General features: G+C 41.9%; 1 protein-coding gene across 1 annotated transcript in view; it reads left to right on the top strand.

The window, feature by feature from the left end:
* LOC111221570 (receptor-type tyrosine-protein phosphatase gamma-like) overlaps positions 1 to 22,352 on the top strand; it is a 162,803-nt gene extending 140,451 nt beyond the window's left edge. Inside the window, exons 15-28 of the mRNA XM_022745022.1 lie at positions 2,917 to 3,013; positions 4,468 to 4,550; positions 4,770 to 4,907; positions 8,398 to 8,532; positions 8,977 to 9,152; positions 9,402 to 9,537; positions 10,982 to 11,128; positions 13,964 to 14,057; positions 15,124 to 15,200; positions 15,722 to 15,850; positions 16,685 to 16,831; positions 17,984 to 18,126; positions 19,565 to 19,700; positions 21,505 to 22,352. Coding sequence (XP_022600743.1) covers positions 2,917 to 3,013; positions 4,468 to 4,550; positions 4,770 to 4,907; positions 8,398 to 8,532; positions 8,977 to 9,152; positions 9,402 to 9,537; positions 10,982 to 11,128; positions 13,964 to 14,057; positions 15,124 to 15,200; positions 15,722 to 15,850; positions 16,685 to 16,831; positions 17,984 to 18,126; positions 19,565 to 19,700; positions 21,505 to 21,654 — 1,788 coding nt within the window. The 3' untranslated portion in view covers positions 21,655 to 22,352. The remainder of the gene's footprint in view (positions 1 to 2,916; positions 3,014 to 4,467; positions 4,551 to 4,769; positions 4,908 to 8,397; positions 8,533 to 8,976; positions 9,153 to 9,401; positions 9,538 to 10,981; positions 11,129 to 13,963; positions 14,058 to 15,123; positions 15,201 to 15,721; positions 15,851 to 16,684; positions 16,832 to 17,983; positions 18,127 to 19,564; positions 19,701 to 21,504) is intronic.
* The last annotated feature ends 301 nt before the right edge of the window (positions 22,353 to 22,653 follow it).

Below are 22,653 nucleotides of genomic sequence, written 5' to 3'. Positions count from 1 at the left end.
ACATGTCCTGCAGTGTCACCTGGTCCTCTGTTAGCTCACTCTGGTCCACAATGAATGTTATCAAGGCTGTTCTGCTGTCTGTATTACTTAAAAGCTTTCTCCTCTGCACACACATTGTGTCCTGGGGCAATGTTCTCCTATTGAGTGCTACTTGCTGAACCTAAACTGCATCTCTCAGCATTCTTGATTGATGTTTTCCAGGTCACATCAAACACCACATCCTTCATGCAGTGCTGGGAAAGAGAAAAATCTCTCCAAAGGTTTTACCATAAGTTCTCAGTTTCTGAGCAAGGCTCATTCCATCAGTGTTCTCTGATATGTTCAACTGCTGAAGCTGACGTCTCTAACTCTCCTGCTAGAGCAACCTTGTTAGTTTTCTGTAATGAGCCAGCTGGATTTGAGAGCGTGCAAGGCATCCGACCAAGTGGAGGAGCCAGGACGTCTTTAATGTGATGATCTCTACTTTGTGAAGCAATGGTCGTATGCCCAAAGAGATTGCTGTCTGCTTTCAAGACCACCTCTTTGTTTTGTGCTTGATTTGCTCTTGTCTTCAGATTTTGTTTTCTCATGGAACTTGGCTGTGGGTGACTCTTTCTGAGCTCATCTGCTTCATCTCCTGTCTGGTGAGCTTGCAAGCAGATCACTGACTATGTCTGGTTATGCAGCCGTTCCTGTGGAGGAGTGATATCAGTCCAATCTGAACCAAAAGGGTTTACCCAGCTTTTATCTGCCTCATCCTTCTCTGTCCTGGGCTTCTGTAGATCTTTATGATTGAAACACTGTAGACTCGTGTTCCTGAAGTCTGTTTAGTATCTGGTGACTGCTCCAGTTTCCGGGCTGAAACCCTCGGTTCCTTCGACAGTTTGGGTGTCCTAGTTTCAAGTAAAATAAAAATGGAATAGAAGACATAAACACATCTAGATGAAGGAACATGCGGCACAAAAAAAAAAAATGACATGAAAACTCAGAGCCTGTTCTGTTCTTCTTATATATTTTTGTCATTTATGTAGAGTATTGTGTAAGGTTATAGTTACGGTCTACTCATCGGAAACAGTTATCATGTCTCAAACCACTTAAACAAACTGGTACCTGCCTCCTTAGCTGGGACCATGTTCTGGTCCTAACTGTGTCACCTGAGACGTAGTCATCGTCCTTATTCCTGCTGTATAACCAAGTAGTACATTATTCACAGCACATCAGTATGTACTCATAAAGCTAAACTGTAGCTGCTCAATAAAAGATATCATGTAGTCATTTTTCTGGAGTCTTCCCTCTTGTATTTAATCTTGCAGGGGAGGGAAATATGGGCCATCTGCTGTGCAAATACACTCCCATGCCAAATAAATATTGAGAGCAGACATAGTAAAAGATGATGAAGACAAAAAGCTGCATGCTTAATGACTATGGTTTCTGCAGTGAGAATGAATTTAGTTCCAACCCGTGCACCAGCCAAAGCTACCTCTGCAGTTGTTCTCTGTGAAAATATCTTTCTCCTTTCTCGTTTCCTGCTTTTACTCCAGTTTCTCCTTGACCATGCTCTTACTAGAAGGAGAAAAGTGGGTGGACTGAGTAGGACCCCCGTACTCAGTTACTCAACTGGAAAAACACACACTACCAATGTGTCCCCTCCTCCGTCTCCCTGCACCCCAGTTTAGGCTCAATGGAAACTGATAAAAATGCCTTTCAAAATGCTTAGTGTAAATATAAGAGGAAAGCCCTCTAGTGGCCACAGTAATTATGAGGAGGTCGGGTGATGCTGTCATAGAGCTTGAGGTTGAGGTGGAAGAAGATCCTATTACTGTATGACATGTTTATTATAGTAACCATGACAACGAATGTCCTCTAACCTTAACGAAGTAGGGAGAATAAAAAAGAAAAATTATTTGAACCCAAACCCTGATCTTTCCCTGAAACGAACCAAGTTGTTTTTGTTCCTAAACCTCACAATCCTATACCAAAGCACTGTCACATCATAACGACTTAAAGTCATAAAGTCATTTATTTTTAACAGTTTATCTGTGCCGCATTTCTGCCAGCAGGTGCTTTAATCCAGGAGACATATGGCTCATATCTTTACCTGTAACGCTGTTTAAGCTGGAGGACTGGCAGCAGATTCATGCAGTGCCAAAGGCTCAGTCCAACCTGTTTGGGAGCAGGATCATGATCATGAGCAGAACATGACAGAATATGTATCATAGTGACCTGACAGCCAGGTCCCATGATACATGAATTCACTATGACAGATGAGGGAACTTGAACTTGGCGTCGCACCGTGATGTAAATGAATATACCAGGAAAGGATTCAGTTTATTTAAGCATAAGTTATGAAGAAAGAAACACCTGCTGCTGCCAAAGAGAGAGAATACAAAAGGGAAAGAGAGAGACTGATGGAATCAGCCCCAACAGGTAGAACCAGCTTTTTTCTGCAGGACATGTAGACTGTACATAAAGGTTACAATGAAGTTCAGTTTACATCAACAACAACGTACACTGTGGGAACGGATCATGTACATTTACACAGAAAGGATGGACAAATATACCGTCATCATGATGCTGTGGTACCATGTCAGAATAAATATGAGCAACAGAAGAGGTTCACAGAAGAAGAGGAAAGGTCATGAGGTCGTTAATTCTCTGCAGAGCATGAGTATGTTCAGTAACTTTCATGGCCGTCTCGCACTGTGTCCTGAGGGCCGTGAAGCAGAACATGGAGTGTGGTGTACATTTAAGAACAATTGTCCATTCGATTTAAGCCGTCTATTATTCTGGTACGAGACAAAAGGTCAAAGGTGAACGCTAATGACCTGAATGATGAACATCCATAGTAAATGTTTGGTCTGACCAGTCTAACTAACCAGTCATTTGTGTGTGTGTGTGTGCGTGTGTGTGTGTATGTGTGTGCGTGTTCCTGTGCAGGAAGTACAGCGCTGCACTACCGACATGAAGATCACCTCGGAGCACTCCAACCACCCGGACAACAAGCACAAGAACAGATACATCAACATCGTGGCCTGTGAGTTCACACAAACAAACACTAGAGTAAAAAGTTCATGTAGTTAACACTGATGGAAACATCTCTCACTTTTGAATTCAAACTGTTGCAGCAAAACATGTTTAATATGTGCAAAGACGTGCGCAGAAACATGCGCTATTTGACACACAGGTTCGTTCCTGTGCTGATATTTTCTACAGTCACAGCACAGTGTTGTGTAGTAAGATTTCAATCAACAGAATCCTCTGTTCGGAAATTATACTCAGAGCATTTTCATCCACACAGTCACTCATGTAGCAACTGAGGCTAATTTCACACAGTGTATTTTGTGCTGCAGTTTTTATTTAATTCTAACTTAGCTCAGTTAACTGTGTCTTTCTAAACACCTGCTGTGTGTTCAACTCTTTCTATCAAGACTATTTCGGTGTTAAAACAAAGTACAAACACAGCTGAAAAACTACACTAATGGAAAATGTTCTCTGGTTGTAAGTGCAGTCATTTGGACTTGTTTTGATCATCTAAACAGGCCAATAAGCAAAACAAGTCACTGTTCTTGGTTTTTAACAAATTTCCATGAAGAACAGCAGATTTTTTTGAAAGAAGCAGATTTGTTTAAACTGACTTTGGTTTCAAAGGTTGTGTTTCCATTCCAATGAGCCTCCTTTCACAATAGTTCACGATAAAAGATGTTCTATTGCAGCAAAGACAGCTCAGAAAAACGGAGAGGAGAAGAGGCAGAGGTAGATGGATGTTACTTTGAGAAGGATGAATGTACTAAACCTCTGGGAAGCTAACTGGTTATCTGGTCATCAGTTACCTCACAGCTCATCCACATGGCGGCTCGAAAAGAAACTCCCTGTAAAGTGACAAAGATTCCCTGTGACAGGTGAATTTCTCTCAGACGTTGAGATACAGTGGAGTTCAAGTCATTCAGGGAAAGTTGTCTCAGACATTAAGACCAGACCGTATGTATTAATGGAAGTGTGGCCCACATAGTAACACAGCAGGAATGGTCATTAGAATCATCAGGCCACCATAAATAATGTCTGTTGTCCAGGTCCTCCGTCCAAAACTGTGTCTGGTGATTTCTGCTACATGTTGATTATTGTTTAAAAGACCAAACGACTGACCTCCACTAGAGTCAAAAGTGAACAGAAACCATCTCGAGCTGAAGCACCACACACAGCCTGATGTACGTCAGTGCACCAAGCAGGTAGAAATATTTCACATCTCATAAAACCAGTCTCTGTGTCTGGAAGCAGAGTAATGTTGAAGGTGCGGTTGCCATGCTGTTCAGCTGTAAAAAAAAATATAACCCAGACTGACCACAGTTTCAATGTACTTCCTGGTTGGCAGCAGGGGCTCTACCAGCAGCACATGGACAGTCCTTTGTTAGTGTGAAGGTTAGCTCCTGCCCTGGTCTCAGTCACACAAACAGGCTAATCTTTTTCTTCTGCTTTGTGTTTCCTCCTAAGACGACCACAGCAGGGTGAAGCTGAGGCTGCTGGCTGGGAAGGACTCCAAACACACCGACTACATCAACGCCAACTGTGTGGACGTGAGTGCTGTGTGTGTGTGTGTGTGTGTGTGTGTGTGTGTGTGCGTGTGTGTGTGTGTGTGTGTGTGTGTGTGTTTGAGATGAGGAGGGAAAATCATCTCAGATGATGACGACGGCAAGAGGCAATACAGGATAAAGCATCCAGAGATATATCTGCCAGATGTTTTCTCAGGCTTAACCAAAACTAAACAGTCTGTGTCTCTCCATCTATCATCTCAGCGGTTTATAATAAACCCTAAAGCCTACATCGCAACCCAGGGACCTCTCAAGACCACCTTTGAGGACTTCTGGCGGATGGTGTGGGAGCAAAACACCGGTGTCATCGTCATGATTACCAACCTAGTAGAGAAAGGGCGGGTATGTTCTGACACTGCTAACACAGATTCAGTGTAGATGCTTGGATGTTTGAGGTGCGGTTCAGAGGACATTTTGACCTGTCAAACATACTAACTACAAAAACTAACTGCAGCGGGGCCTCATTTAAACCCTAATGAATACTGATCTGGCTCTGAACTCACCACTCGGTATTTGTTAAGCATCTATAGCATCCAAAAGTCAAAAAACATCTCCTTTCCTAACCAGGTGGAAGAGTGAAATATGTGAAGGAGAATTCATAAGGACTTAGGAAAAGACAGCCATGGTTCTAACTTTATTTCACACATGGATGATAAAAATAATGAATTATATTCAGACAACAGTAGGTTATGTAGAGTTCTGCATTTTTTTCTATACATTTGTTCAGTAGAGAAAATACATTTTTTAGTGCAGTGAGCGGTTTTGAAACAGTATTTATTTAATCAATATCACACGAGAGAGAGTGATGTACTGAATATCAGCATGGCCTGCAGCCTCGTACCAAGACAATCACAGCTGATATTCAGTCCAACGTCACGACCTCGAGTGTGATATTGTTTTTATACAACAGTTCTACGAGCTAATAGAGGGAGAGAGCGCTGGAGAGATGGTGAGGGGAGGTAGGGGGAGGGGTTTGTTTATTTCTGTTGTGTTTCTTTTTTTCTTTCTTTTTGTCAGACAAGTGAAATAAGCATCAACAGATTATGATTTGTTTGTTTATTTCATCATTTATTTGGCTAAGGATTATGTTAAATTCTATAGTTTTCCAATGAATGAAGCGTTAGCTTGACGCTGTGATGAGTCTCCACGTCTTTATCCACTTCAAAAATATAACTCCACTTCAAAAAATCCACAGGACCACTTCATAAAGTTGAGCTGTTTACTTCATCCATTTTCCACCGCTTATCCCCTAGTAGGGTCGCGGGGGGGCTGGAGCCTATCCCAGCATCCTTTCGGGCGAGAGGCGGGGTACACCCTGGACAGGTCGCCAGTCCATCGCAGGGCAAACACACAGAGACAGACAACCATCCTCTCTCACAGTCACACCTATGGTCAGTTTAGAGTATTCAATCAGCCTAGTCCCCATTTGCATGTCTTTGGACTGTGGGAGGAAGCCGGAGTACCCGGAGAGAACCCACACAGGCACGGGGAGAACATGCAAACTCCACACAGAAAGACCCCGCGTCCGAGCCGGGACTCGAACCCGGAACCTTCTTGCTGTGAGGCGACAGCACTAACCACTGTACCACTGTGCCGCCTCTGTTTACTTCAATACAGACTAAAAATAATAACACAGAATAATGTCTATTTCCAAAGTTATTAAACCAAATAAGTCAGCCTGACTGACCCTATATCACTCCCTGCCCCTCCCCTCACAGGAACATCAAAACAATTCAGGTGCAGAGTAACAAAAAGGCAACAATTATAGTCACCTATTCCTTTATATCCCAAATGTAACAAATGAAATTGTATATATTTTAAATTATCCATACATCAATTTTACTGACAACAAAACAAACAACAACTTATTGTGTTACATTACTGTAAATATGAACTGTAAATACCTCAGACTGTAAATACTGTACATAATCTTTCGATTTCTTTAGCCACTTACTGTCTATTACTCTGTGACTGCTCACCTATAGCAGGCAGTCTCTCTCTTCCTTTAGGTTACTTAGTTTGGTTTGACCTTTGGTTGATTTAATTTTGGTTTTCTAACACTTGTACATGTTCACACATCCGCACACATCACTGGTGAGCTCACTGCATACTTCATTTAGTTTTCTTAAATACACTGATTTCACTTTGAAGAGTCATGTGTGGTCTTCTATCTTTCCTTTGAGCCGGGTCGTGACATATACAGGTGAGCAGTCACCAGGTGTCAGCTGTCACTCCTCATGAGCCCCTCCCCAGATTCCAACAACCAGGAAACTGGTTTGAAAAAACACTCAGAATATCTAGCTTTATAAAGAAATTTGACTTAAGTGGATGATTATTCCATCAGTTAATGTGGTTGAGGTGCAAAGAAATCAGGAGAGTCATGATTAATATTGCAGAGCCCAGGCTGTGCAGGATCTGCCAGCTGATGCATTCTGGTATCAGTGAGGTATTCAGGTATTTCAGCCACACTGTGATGAAGGACGAAAAATGACACGTACAAACAAATCAACCAATCAATGAATGCCGAAATAAATAATTAACTACATAAATAAATCCAAAATAAAAAAAACATTTTGGTAACAAAAAATGCTATTTCTGTATTATATTTATTCATTTATTTATTTATGTATTTGACATTTATTTATTTATTTCTACATTTACATGTTAATTAGGTAGGCAGTCCCTCATCCTAAAGCGTGATTGGTTGTAACAGTGTGATTGATTGGATGGATCTGCTACTCCTGCCTTTACACAGGAGCTTTGCCTTTCCAGTGTTGCCAACTTACCCACTTTGACATTAGATTTAGCAACTTTTCAGATCACATTTTATTCATAAAGCACCAAGGAACAAATCTAGTCACTTTTTGAACAAACCTTGGCTACTTTGCATCAAGGAGAGTAACATTTATTACCATAATGTTTTTATTTTTCATTTTTAATGTATTTAATTATTTATCTTGGCATTTATTTATTCATTCTTTTATCTATATTTATGTTATTTTTCATCCTTCATATGACTGAGACTGAGGGTCTGGGAATGTGGTGTTGAGCTCTACGCTCAGTAGATTAATAATAATTTAATAATGAATCACAGATGTAAAAGGTAAAGGTCTGGTTGGTGCTGAGGAGCTGATTTAATCATTAGAGCACAAACTCAATACAGCTGGCCTCAGTGTTTATCACACTGTGAACATGTGATTATTGGTTTGATATGAAGTGAAGTTAAACCTGAGAGAAGGATCTGGCTTCAGTTCACGACCTCAGCTGTCGAGTTACACACATTCTCCCCTCAAGTTTCTCTTATGAGCAACTTTTCTGTGCAATGTAGTGTATGCATCTTCCCAGCACTGTTTTATACGAATGCAACAGTTTCGAATGAGAACCATTGGTACGGTTCATGCCGGCTCACTGGCATGATGGTTCTCTATTTGGAAGCTGCGTTTGACTTCTATCTGAGTGTCTCCTGATCACTTATTAGATGATGTTGCACTGTGGTTGAGAGCAATATATTTATGAAGGTATTCAGTGTGCAGTGGCCCTGAAGGGGCAGGTGTTCATACCTCAGGTCGCTGAATTTAATTGAATTGAAAGTCTGTCACTGTTGTGACTGGTTAAACCCTGCAGAACATTTCTCACCACAAAAGCAATTCAGTGTTTGATCGTTTCCATGTAAAAATGTAATAAATGTTTCCTGGTTCATTTACGTGCCTTCAACCCTCCTCAATTGGTTGATAGTATTTTAATCTGACTCCTGTGTGTGTGTGTGTGTGTGTGTGTGTGTGTGTGTGTGTGTGTGTGTGTGTGTGTATGTGTCTCTGTGTGTGTCCTACAGAGAAAATGTGACCAGTACTGGCCGACAGAGAACAGTGAAGAGTACGGCAATATGGTAGTCACGCTGAAAAGCACCAAAGTTCACGCCTGCTACACTGTTCGCCGTTTCACACTGCGCAACAGTAAAGTCAAAAAGGTGAGACTAACAGGGAAGAAGAGGGACTTCCTGTCGGGACAGGAAGGATTTCTACTTTCAAAGTATAAGTAAAGAAACAAACACAAATCTGGTTTCCTGTTTCAGAATGGAAATCAGTTAGGTATGGTGTGGTGTGGCACTCTCCAGGTCAAGTTTGATTTTCATCAATATAATAAAGACTGTGATTGAATCATGTCATGCCTACTGAAATCTGAAAGTATAATTTAATTACATTGACCAGATGATAATATCTCTTCAGTCATGAGCTTTGCTTCACTTTTTTTGGTTTCATTAATACGTTGGGTTTGAAGTTTATGGGTAAATGTGAGAACTGAACCATACTGTAGAGGTTAGATCGTCCCCGTCACTTGATGCTTCTTTTTATTTTTTCCAACCTAACAAACATGTCTTTCTTCTCTCTTTTCCATCTTCTCTTCTGTCCAGGGTGGGAAAGCGAACCCTAAGGTGCGGGGCCAGAATGAACGGACAGTGCTCCAGTATCATTACACCCAATGGCCAGACATGGGTGTCCCAGAGTACACCCTGCCCGTCCTCACCTTTGTCCGCAGGTCCTCAGCCGCCCAGGAGCCTGATATGGGACCCATGCTCGTTCACTGCAGGTGATGCCTCTATAGTGCTCCCTCTGTCTCCCATTCATCATTCTCCTAAGTTAGACTGTGTTGTTATTGTTAACATTAAAACTGTTGTTGCTTTACAGACTTAAGTCACTGACGAGCTTTTAGAATAACCAGGAAACACTTAGTGATTGCTTACAAATTGATTCAGTGTCTATTTTCTATTTTTCACCTTTGTGCATTTAATCTATAAAAAGACGTGCTGGTCCTCAGTGTCACTGTGTTGTGTTGCAGTGCTGGAGTGGGTCGGACAGGGACGTACATCGTCATTGACAGCATGCTGCAGCAGATCAAAGACAAGAGCACAGTTAATGTACTCAGCTTCCTCAAACACATACGCACCCAGCGCAACTACCTAGTCCAGACGGAGGTTTGTATGTCTGCACGCTGCAAATTGATGATGGATGGATGGATGGATGGATGGATGGATGGATGGATGGATGGATGGATGGATGGACTAAAGAAAGGTCATGGTCAGTAGTTGTGTGTTGGATAAACTGAAGACCCAGTAGAAGTTCAGTTGCTAATGTTATGAGCCATGGTGTCAAGGGGAAACTGATACTGGTACTTAAAGGTCCTGGTTGGGTCCCATTTATGCGGGTCCAAGGGAATCTGTCAAATTAAAACAAAGCTGTCTGTGGTTCTATAGTAGTATACAATAATTCATTTAATTTGGGAGGTGGCAATCATTGGGGACTGGGGATGGATGGGTGGGAGGAGGTTGTGCTGAACAGCTCGTAGCAGCTCATTTAAAAATAAGACTAGGTATAAACCTAGTGTATGGCTAGACTGTGTGTGGGTGTTCACAGGGAAAAAAATCAACCCCTGCCCCGCCACCTGGGGACTGCAATCATACACTACAAAATAAAAGTTTCAATCAAATCCTCCCTTCAGTACCATGGATTGCGCCTTTCGGCCTGCCATGCCAAAACACTTATTTACAAAGTAAAATATTTAATTTATAATAATGTCAAAATGCAATAGTACAATATGCTGTTAACATAAAAATAAAAAAGGCTATTGTAAGAGGAGCATGAGCACAAACCACAAAAAATCAGCCACCTGAAATGAGACTATACTCTTACTGCAGCACAACAATAAACTCTGTTAAGAAATGACGGGTTTATGTCTACTGCAACACTAGAGAGCTTTTTTTTTTAAAGTTGTTTTTCTGGCTTTTTATGCCTTTATCATAGTGAAGGTCAGAGAGAGACAGGAAAGGTAAGGAGAGAGAGGGAGGGGATGACATGCAGCAAAGGGCCACGGGTCAATTCGAACATGCGCTCTACCAGGTGAGCCATCGAGGCACGCCCTTACTAGAGAGGTTTTAATTTGAAATGGTTATAGGAATTGTTGAGATTGTATTGACACATAATGCAGTACCTCTAATGGTAAATTTAATGGCAAATGTTCGCAGGTCAAAACAAGGTTTCATTCTAAAATACCGCTTAACAGACGGAATTAGAAATAAAGACCTGCCTCTAATACAAGTCTGTTACCTTCTGTAGCCGAGGTAAATAAAGGCCCGGCTCACTACTTGAGGAAATACAGTAGCAAAAAACTGTTGTGAATTCGCCGTAAGCAACCCCTGATGACGGGGGGGAAGTCCAACACTCAGCGGACCAACCAATGATGTAACTTCATCCCTCACTCACTCACTCACGGACATTCGTGAATGTAGCGCTTGCCCGTGGCCAGTTAGACCAAAAACTGAAGAAATTAACTTGAACTAGTTTTTAATCTGTGTGAACTTGCACTGCTTCATGATCACATTAATAATTTACTCTGTGTGAATGGTTTGTCTCCCCTGGCAGGAGCAGTACATCTTCATCCACAATGCCTTGATGGAAGCTATTTTGGGGAAGGAGACAGAAACGGCAGCTAGCCAGCTTCAAAGCTACTTCACCAGCATCACGACGCCGGGACACGGTGGTCGGACACGTCTGGACAAACAGTTCAAGGTGAAGGGACAGAATTTATATTTTCACATGAAACAACACGAGTACACTCATGGCATAACCAGTCAAGAGAAAATTTATTACCACCAATGTTCTTTGATGAAAATGAACTCTGATGAGCCAAGATATTATGACTAACACATGACCAAAGTACAAACTTCCCGTATCCCTTGTTACGCTACTGACCAGCGACAGGTCCTGAGTCTGTTCACTCCAGTGGGAGAAGTGAACGTGATCACAGATTACGATTATTTTGCCCCATAGTCTCCAAAGTAACTACTGGACCAGTTTCTCACAAACCACAGGTCTTCCTAACATTCGGAAACTAAAAATGATAGTTTTCAGACCAGCACCTCAAGAAAAAATTACCTTTGTCCGAGACCTGTCTTTGATATGATCTTTTGCTGGGTTGATCAGGTATTAAGCTAGCACGAGCGGCACAATAAGGCTCGCTTTGTGCTGTATCTGGTGTTTAATTGTTTTGACATGGACAAGCCATAGTCCATCAGTTAGTGTTAGAAATGTTGAAGCTTTGCACTGCAGAAGGCTGTAATAACAGGAACATTTAATACATTACCTATTAATATTAGCTACTGTACTGCTACTGTTACATTTCACAACAGCTGACCACGCCCACTCAGGAGACAGGAAGTGTACACTGTTTCATACCATTGGCGCTGCTTGTAATGGCTCATGTTTGTTATAGAGCATCTTTGATCACGCCTTCTTGGCTCATCTGTGAATCTTTTGTCCTCAGCATTTTAAGATCAAGGCCGCAAAGGCTTCGAGATGTGATGTGTAAAATATTTTTGTATTCAGCATCAACTTCTGGTCAGTTTCATATACAATACGTTAAAATGAATAAGAAAAACACATATTGAGATATAAATAATTAGAATAAAAATGGGATCAGACTTGGGTGTGCAAGATACTTTTCAGATGACTCAGACTGGGATTGGTTTATTTCATAGGAAACTCTTCCAGTAAAAAAAATCAGCAGATTTCCTCTTGAATTAATTGTAATAAAGTAAATAATAATATGGATATACAGTATATTGATAAATTAGTCCTGAAGTAAACATTGTCCTGCTTAGTCTGTCAGATTTCCTCATCATCCAGCCCTGGTTTGTGTTGGTTGTGATGATGGCTGGATGTAAGTCAACAGGAGAGTATTTGGTTCTTGTTATTCCAGCACATGTGCCGTAATTGAGTCCAAAGTCTGGAGTAGATGAAGCGTGTGTGCAGAACAATAGCTTTGTTTGTTATGGTGATGTATTAATGGCTCCATGATAAGGTTAGAGCTGCTGAATTCAGTCATTGTTTTAGCTCTCTATTGTTTTTCCTCTGGTCTTGGTGGTTATTTCGCAACCTCTCTGCGCCGGTTTGGGTTTCTGTGTGTTTCTGTTCTTAGCTGGGGATTTTCTGTGGTGAGCTGCTTTCTGTTTATCTTCAGGTCTTATTATGTAACTCTTATTTATATCTGCTGAAACTGTTGAATCAAAGGGTTAATGACTCACAAACACAACAGTATGGGTGAAATGCAAGGGGTTTTTTGTACATTGTACTGTAAAATTCACCCCATAGGTCCAGCCGTCTCTGCCCTAAATTTTGAAAATGAAGTAGATTTTGATATTTTACAGTACACATTTTATCCTGAACTAAAGCACAGTTATTGAATTTAAGGGAAGTACATTTGTTTGCTTACTGTGAGTTCTTCTAGATATGAATATCAATATCAGTTTCATCTATCTGTAGATAGTACCTAGTTAGTTCCACACGTTTAGCTAAGCTTAGCACAAACACTAGAAAACAAAAGGGAGCAGCTGACATAGCTCTGCCAAGGCAAAGTATCATCTACTGTCTTTTTTTGTTTCTTTGAATTTTCTATGTGTCTATTAAACACATGTAGAAATAGGAAAGGAGGCATTGCAGCTTGAGCAGTTAGCTCAGGCATCAAAGTCAGCAACAATAAAGACAACACTCTGCAAACTTCTGTAACACTGAACAAACCCCAGATAATTATTGGATGTATGAATTTTCTAGCTAAAAAGGTAATATAAACAAGATATTTTTGAAGCTGTTGAAAGGTTTATTTTTCTTATTTTGGTGGAGGCCAACAGTTTCCCTCTGCTTCCAGTCTCTGTGTTAACATAGGCCGAACATGGAAGGTCTTGTTGAATTCTGTTTCCCCTTTGAAAATATTTCCTGTATGTGTGTTTTGGGTTAGGTTAGGTCTTAGTTATCCAGGTCAGAGCTAAATCAAACTACAAGTTGAAGTTTAGTGGTGGTGATGTTGAAGTCATGTGACCGTGATGTAGCTAACATTAGCTTTTTACTTCTGCTGATTGTATTCAGGCTTCAAGCATCATCAAGTGGTGTCCTTTAGGGAAGATGATCCTGCTGAACAAAACCTGTCAGGATCATTAACTGTTGTTTATGTTCTGTAATGATGCAAAAGACAATGGAAAAATCCCATAGGCTTTCTTGGAGGGAACCAGGGTGATTATAACTTCAGGGTTGGACTACAAAAATACATCATCCTTGCAGCTCTTTGTAGCTGCCAGTAGTTCCTTCCTCTTAGGACGCTGATGAGCCTGGAAAGATGGATTCTCGCTTGTGAGAATTCCTGCCGCCTTGCAAGCTTAAGTAAATTTGGGTTCAGGTAAAGGTAATTCCACTGAGGAACACACAGAGATCAAATCAATATTCACCTTCTCTGATGAGTCTGTTTAAAATGAAAAACGCATTTTCCCCAAAATCTCAACTTCCTTGTTTGTGATTAGTTGGTCTGTCGTTTAAAGTGTAGCACCCTCACTCTATTCTTCTTCTGCGTTTCAGCTGGTAACACAGTGTAATGCCAGATTCATGGATTGCTTCAATGCTCAGAAGGAGTGCAACAAAGAGAAAAATCGAAATTCCTCTGTGGTGCCATGTAAGTGTTACACTTGTGTAAAAGCCTGTTGAATTTGAAGTGAAACTGTGTTCAGGACAAAACAGCAGGAAATAATAAAACAAGTACAATTATTTTTGTACTGTTCAGCACCAATACATTTTTTTCACTCAGAAATGAAAGCTCCATCAGTTGTGGAAGCTCGACACACAGCAGCTGATAGTGACTCTGAATTAGCTTAAAACGTGTTGTCCAGTAGGGGGCAGTACAGTGAGAGATGTATGTGTCTATTTAACAGTTTGACCAATATTCAAATGTGGTATGTCTGGCCTGGGTCAAAGGTCATACGACACTGTAGGTTCATGTTTTTTGATTAAAAAAAAATAAAACACAGCTGCCATCAAGCAATGCTTGTTCCTTCAGCCAGTCCTTTTCAAGCAATGCAGCTCCTCAAACTGAACAAGCACCAACCTTTAAATTCCCACGTTACACTAACAAAGGACTGGGTAAGACAAAACAAGACAAGACAAGATAGTCCTTTGAATTATCTTATCTTAAATTTGCAATAATAAAACTATTTACAAAATTTTATCCCAACAGACCAAGTCCTCTTTAACTTAACCAGGACTAAAACCTTTTCCTAACAAAATGTCTGCGTTAAAATGTACAAAATGTAACATTGATTCACAAAATAAAAGTAATCTAATCAGATTACCCTAAATGTTGTGTTTCTATGAGTTTCAGAAATGTGAATATTTATGTCTGCACCAGCTTTCAGAAACTCATTAGCTAAACCTTGACATGGATTACTCTATTGTCTGTAGGTTGTCAGGATCATTATTCAGCTGCTGCCTATTGACTTCATCTGTTACACAGCCTGTTGACACTCACTGTCTAGTCCACATTTCTCTGAATCAGCAGCCAGGAATTACCAAGAACTGCCTTCACTCAAGCAGTAACAGCAAATGCATGCATGATGATTGTGCAGAGTTGCCTCTCAGTGTGACTGGTCTGTTCTAATAAAGAAGTAAATGGCTATTCTTGTTCCCTCTCCACCCCCTCCCCTCCCTCTCTCCCTCCCTCCCACCCTCTGTCTAACCATGAACAGCGGAGCGAGCGAGGGTTGGCCTAGCACCTCTGCCCGGGATCAAAGGCACCGATTACATTAACGCCTCTTACATCATGGTCAGTGCTTCCACTTCTTCTGTCAATCCTTGATCTTTCCACGATCTCTCTCTCTCCCTGGTGTTTTGACTCAGAGCAGGTTACATCAATTCAAAACACACACCGCATCACTGACTGTGTGTTTAAACATACACTCCCTGATTTTAATGGGGTTGATGCCAAAATCAGTTCAGTGTTGACATTTTGACTCAACACAGCTCAGGGTAAAGTTTCAGAACACCGTGTACAGTCCAGGGGGAGGAATCTAGAGAGCTGCTACAAAATCAGGGACTGTGCCTTAAAAATGGTACACCAGCATTTGTATTGTGCTCCCATAAATTTGAGGGTCTTGTGAGAGACTGTTTTAGAAAAGATGGGTCAAAATCAAAGCAGCAGATGCCGAGACATTCTGAACTTTAGCCTGTAGAACAGGCCACGCTGCAAAAACACAGGATCCTACACTTCCCATAATGCAACCAAACCATGTGATGTAAATAGTATAAATGACCTGTTGTTTTCTATTTTAATTCATTTTTCTACAGGGTTACTACCGGAGTAATGAATTCATAATTACCCAGCATCCTCTGCCTCACACCATAAAAGACTTTTGGAGAATGATCTGGGACCACAATGCACAAATTATTGTTATGTTGCCTGCCAACCACGGATTGGTAAGACACACACACACATGCACACACACGCACACACACACACACACAGACACACACACACACACACGCACACACACACACACACGCACACACGCACACACACAATCACAAACACACACACACAGACAGATATAATGTGAGGATGCCTTAAAAATAATGCTATGAATAGTTTTTCTGTTTTTTCGCATAATTCTCCTCAGTCCACTTGTACAGTTTTTGCAGGTAGGTTGTTCCAGCATCTTGGAGAACCTGCCTCAGGATCTCTGTCTATTCATGTGATCCCAGACTCACTCCATGATGCTGAGATCACGGCTCTGAGGGACCCAGACCTCCTTGTCACCTTTTGTCACCAAAGACAGTTCTTTATGACTCTCTGTGTGATTGGGCTCGATGTCCTGCTGTAAAATGAATCTGGGACCAATCAGACGATTGGATAGTACTTTGATGAATATGTGTGTGCTGTGTTTTCTGCCTCCTATGCTTAAGTTTAAGGTATCATGAATCAGAGACAAAGAGAAAGACGTGACCCCCCATGCTATCACGTGCTTGTGCTCATCAGTTCCCTGACTTTTATGAAGCAGGAGCTACATATACACTCTGATGTTGAGTTGACTGAATTTGGGTCGGCTGATATTTGACAATATTGAATATCAGGTATCACAATTACTGAACCGAGATATTACATTTTGGATATTGTCCAAGCTGAGAGTGAACGTCTTTACCTACTGGTATATATTTCCAACAACATAAAATATGTATCCTGTTATACACTGTTAAATGAACTAAATGAATGACTAACCACAGTAGCCACCCTGTGTGTGTGCTCTTCTGCAGGCAGAGGATGAGTTTGTATATTGGCCCAGTCAAGAGGAGGCCATGAACTGCGAGGTGTTCACTGTCACCCTCATCAGTAAAGACCGGCTCTGTCTGTCCAACGAGGAGCAGATCAGCATCCATGACTTCATCCTCGAGGCTACACAGGTTACTGCGTGTGTGGGTGTTTGTGTGTGTGCGTGAGAGAGAAGGGGAGCTGTAAAACACTGTCAGACTGATTGCGGCAAAGTGGCGATTCGGGGTTCAAGCCCTTTTGCACTCAACAGGACAAAGCAGCTCAATTGGCTAAGATTAAAGTGGCGAGCAGCAGCGAGCAGGTTTCAGGCTCGACAAAGCCGGTCAAAGTCACTTCAGCTTGTTTGATTGTGTTTGGAGAAAGACTGCGATCAATCACAGGCATCACAAAGCCTGCAGCATTTCAATAATTGTGCACTCAACGTTCCACCATTTGTTCCCCATTCATCAGATTTGAATGAAACTGTGTGTGTGTGTTCAGGACGTGTCGGGATGTCTGCAGTGAAGTAAGTCAGGGTTGTTCACAGGCATCTTGAGTTATGAGCAAATATATGATTGGCCACGCCCACTGTATATGGCACACCTAAAACTCTGTCCACTGGGTTTTGAGGAACGCATTTTAGGTACTTGTGGCACGCCCTATGGGTCAGATACAAAATGCTGTAGAACTTTTCCCAAACACGACCTGAAGATAGGAACCCAGATTTATGATGACTGGACAAATCTTTAATGAATTATTTTCATTTTTCTGCTAAGCTCCGCCCCTTGTGAAGTTTATTGGTCAATATCTTGAAAACTAAAGATAATATCAACAAGCTTTATGTAACTTCTGATAAGTTTGGTCCATTGACGATAGAGAAAAAGTGGTAGTAACCAGACCTACAATTTAGGAGGAGAGGTGAAAAACTTAAAAATGGGAAATCTATCGTGGCGTCTTTAATGGTCCATCTTAGGGCCATAATTAAAACAGCACCATCATCTGGCCGACTGGGCTCATGTTTCTTGGGAAGCACATGCTCATCATTTGTCTGTAGATTTGAATAAGAAACACACATACATCTTAGACTCTTCACAACTGCTCTCATATACACCACAACATTTCATTTGCAGGTTAATGGAATAAAGATCAGATTTTTTTGGTGATTTTTATCATGACCAAATCACAGCCCTGTCAGAAAACACAGAAAACCATTATTTTGGTGAAGCTGATGTCACAAACCCCGGATCTAACTGTTCTCTCTTCTGCTGTCTCTCTGCCTGTCTCGCCCTCTGTCTGACGACCAGGATGACTATGTATTAGAGGTTCGTCACTTTCAGTGCCCCAAATGGCCGAACCCTGATGCACCCATCAGCAGCACCTTCGAGCTCATCAATGTCATTAAAGAGGAGGCGGCCACCCGCGACGGACCAACCATCGTCCACGATGAGTGAGTCTGACTTCTTATTTGCTCTTCACCACATCACATGACCATGGTTTAAACCATAGGTGTCAAACTCTGGCCCGTGGGCCAAATATGGCAAGCAGTGTAATTATATTTGGCCCACGAGGCAATACCAAATGACTACTAGAGCTGGCCCGCCGGTATTATACAGCGCATGCACCGCTTATACTACAAATCCCAGAATGCTCTGCTCGTGTTTGCTTTGTTTGTTCCATATTGTTTGAACTTGTTTGGGTCCATTTTTTCAATAAATATCAATGTTGGCCCGCGACTTTGTCCAAGTTTTAAATTTTGGCCCACTGTATATTTGAGTTTGACACCCCTGCTTTAAACTGTCAGTTAAAATGAGAAATCGCAAAAGTAAAGTGAGGAAAGGTTCAGTTTGTTTTACTTCCATTCTCATTCTAACCAGTGACAGTCCCTACAACCCCCCCACCCCCCCCTCCCCACCCCCACCCCCACAACTGGTACCCCAACAAACTGGCCAATTAAAATTAATGAAAGTCTCTTTCATATTGACTCAAACTAGTGATCTTGAACGACACTTGAGCAGCTCTGCTTATGTTTATTCATTAGAATAATGAAGATTGCTCGTCAGGAGAAGAGAAGCAGCTAAATGAGCGCTTCATGTGGTTGCTATGGCGCAGCTGTCTCACAGCACCTAAGAGGTTGTCAGTTAGAGGCTTATCCTATTTGTCTGTGCGCTCATTATTCAGCCAGGCGTGCGTTGTAAGCAGCGGTTTCTGCTGCACTCCTGACAAGGCTGCTAATGGAGGAGGAGACCCTTTACATTGTGAAGGTGACCCGGCGTTCCCCCGGGGAGTCTCACAGGGGCTGAGCTGTCGTCCTCAGGTGGATGCACTTGCTAATAAATTTTTGATGGCAGAGGCGACATTCCTGATCTGTGAGGGACTTCAATGCCTGTCTGAGCTGCTAGAGGGACTTCTCAACAGCAGAGGTCTACATAGCTCCAAATCAGGAATTTTAATCAGTGTACTGAGAGATTTTCCTGCAGCCAGAGGATTTAATCTATCTATGATGAAGTAAACCGGCAGCTGTACAAGCTGGGGAGCCGCTGACAGGGCCATGACCTGGGTACTGAGGGTGAGGGCCAAGTTATAAGAAAGTAAGAAAGCTGTTTGATGACATTAAATGTAGCTACAGTGAGTGCTTTCCCAAAATGTCAGCTGTGCACAGAAAATAGATTTTTTCGTTTTTGAAAACCACAGAAAGTTAACTTTTCAGTACAGTACTCAGTCTTCAGCCCCTTCACTGCTGCACCTTTAAAATCAAGGCTCTGTTGACGAAGCAGTGGAGGAGCTCGATGAGACTTTTCTGACATTGTTGTGGAAATGAATGTTAACCCCAGACCCTGTGTGTGTGTGTGTGTGTGTGTGTGTGTGTGTGTGTGTGTGGTTGTCAGGTTGGGAGCAGTGTCAGCTGGCATGTTGTGTGCCCTCACTACCCTGTCTCAGCAGCTGGAGAGCGAGGGTGCTGTTGATATCTATCAAGTGGCCAAGATGATCAACCTCATGAGGCCGGGAGTCTTCACTGACATTGTGAGTCTGACGACCACGACTCAGCTGATACCCACTGTACTCTACTCCTTAACCAGCCCGAGTTAGAAATAGGCTTCTTGTTCAAAAGGAGTTAAAGTCAATCATGTATTTACTCAACATAACAACATCTGGCAGGTACAAAACAGTTCTAGGTAAAACATTATGGCTCATGTCCACATTTGTCAGAGCTATTAAGCTACAGTATAACTCTAGGACACGGCTCATAGGAGATGAAGCATGGTGGTTCTATACAGTGCCTTGCAAAAGTATTCACCTCCTTGGTGTTTTTCCTATTTTGTTGCCTTAAAACCTGTAATTTAAATTGATTTCTATTTGGATTGTATGTCATGGACCTACAGAAAATAGTGAAGTGAAATGAAAAAAAGAACTTGTTTTAAAAGATTCTAAAAGATAAAAAGTTGCTATGAAACCCCTAACAATTACCTTAGTAACTACCTTACCACATAATTAGTTAAATAAAGTCCACCTGTGTGCAATCTAAGGGTCACATGATCTTACTATATATACACCTGTTCTGAAAGGCCTCAGAGTCTGCAACAGCACTACTGTAAGCAAGCGACACCATGGAGACCAAGGAGCTCTTTAAACAGGTCAGGGACAAAGTTGTGGAGAAGGACAGATATGGGTTGGGTTATAAAAAAAAATATCCCAACCTTTGAACATCCCACGGAGCACCATTAAATCCATTATTAAAAGATTCCACCACTACAAACCTGCCAAGAAAGGGTCGCACATCAAAACCCACAGACAACACACCACAGACCAGGCAAGAGGGGCGTTAATCAGAGAGGCATCAGAGAGACCGAACATCACCCTGAAGGAGCTGGAAAGCTCCACAGCCGAGACTGGAGCATCTGTCAATGGGACCACTTTAAGCCGTGCACTGCACAGAGCTGGGCTTTATGGAAGAGTGGCCAGAAAAAAACCATTGCTTAAAGAAAAAAAAGAGAAAACATGTTTGGAGTTCATCAAAAGGCATGTGGGAGACTCCCCAAACACGTGGGAGAAGGTACTCTAGTCAGATGAGACTAAAGTTGAACTAGCCATCAAGGAAAACATTATGATCTGGCTCAAACCCAACACCTCTCATCACCCTGACAACACCATGGTTTTCATCAGCAGCGACTGGGAAACTGGTTAGAACTGAAGGTATGATGGATGTTGCTAAATACAGGGACATTCTTGAGGAAAACCTGTTTCAGTCTTCCAGAGATTTGAGACTGGGATGGAGCATACTGCTGCACACTGCATACTGCTGAAGCATCACTCCAGTGGTTTAAGGGGAAACATTTACATGTCTTGGAATGGCTTAGTCAAAGCCCAGACTTCAATCCGATTGAGAATCTGTGGCATGACTTGAAGATTGCTGTACACTCGCGGAACCCATCCAAGTTGAAGCAGCTGGAGCAGTTTTGCTTTGAAGAATGGGCAAAAATCCCAGTGGCTACATGTGCTAAGCTTATAGAGACACACCCCAAGAGACTTACAGCTCTAATTACTGTAAAGGGTAGCTCTACAAAGTCTTGACTTTGGGGGGTGAATAGTTATGCACGCTCATGTTTTCAGATTTTTTTGTCTTATTTTTTTGTTTGTTTCACAATAAAAAAAAATTCTGCATCTTCAATGTGTTTAGGCAGGTGGTGTAAATCAAAGGATACAAACACCCCCAAGAACAATTTCTTTCATTCCAGGTTGTAAGGCAACAAAACAGGAAATACTTGGGTGAATGCATTTTTACACTGTATTGTCCTCACCTGTTCTAGTCTCTGTCTCTGTCCCACAGGACCAGTACCAGTACCTCTACAAAGCTCTGCTCAGCCTCGTCAGCACCGAGGAGAACAGCTCTGGACTTCTGGCCCGGGACATTAACGGGACCGCGGTGTCCATGTCCAACCAGTGTGCCCAGGCAGAGAGCATGGAGTCGTTGGTGTGAGAGAGGCCAGTCAGTGGCCCGGAGCTGACCCGAGGCCGTCCTGTGGGTCCAAACACCCTGCGAGGTCCCTGAACCCACAAAGGGGAGGGGGCAACTTTGTAAAACGCGAAGGAACTATTGTGGGACAAGACTTTTTGAGGCCTTTTTTGCCAGACTCTTGGTTAAAATGAATAACCTGATTACTTTTTTACACTGATAAAAAGTTTTTGATATTTATTTTTTTTTCGCCATTTTATGTCTTAATGTTCTCCTACTGAAGGGTTTGCACCTGCATTTTTCAGTTTCACAGCAGCGTCGCTGGGCAACAAGAAACACTTTTCTGTCTCTTTCTTGTTTGCACTATATAACGTCAATGTTACTGCCTATACTAAAGCTGACTCACTAGGCTTTTCTCTACACAAGCTCTGATTTTTTTTAGTTTTTGTTTTTTTTCGACATTCCACGGCTCTGACCATTATTAAACCAACTGCTTCTGTGAAGGACGTTGTTCCGCCTGCCTGCCACAGCACCACGTTGTCTCCGGCACAAACTCTCAGCCTCAGTAACAAAACGCTGGTCGACTTCAGCTCAGTATAACCTCCTCCACCCTGCTCATCTATAATACTCATATTACCACTCATCTATCACAAGAGCCAAGATCTTTGAACCTCTTGCCACAGACAAGTAGCACTTGTTTTCTAAAAGTAATTTCCTCTCCACCTTTTTTTTTTTTTGCCCTTTTTTGTCGTCGCTCTCTCTCTCTCTCTGTCTCTCTTCTTAGCGAGTCACACCCATGTTATAAAACCTAAGGTGGTGTAACAACTGCTACTGTGAACTTTTATTATTATTTCTTTGTATAATTCATATTATGCTTTTTAATATATGGAAATACTGTATGTATACATATATAAATATATCCTTATCATAATAACTTTGTGATTTTTGTACATGTCTTTTGTGGCCTCTTGCCGCAGGCCGGTTGATTTCCAGCTCTCATCCAATAGTTTACGACTCCAGTTC

This window comes from Seriola dumerili, unplaced genomic scaffold, assembly GCF_002260705.1.
Source record: "Seriola dumerili isolate Sdu_G_001 unplaced genomic scaffold, Sdu_1.0 BDQW01000088.1, whole genome shotgun sequence".
Lineage (NCBI taxonomy): Eukaryota > Metazoa > Chordata > Actinopteri > Carangiformes > Carangidae > Seriola > Seriola dumerili.
The sequence above is the reverse complement of the archived record's forward strand: the minus strand, read 5'-3'. Positions and strand labels throughout refer to the sequence as shown.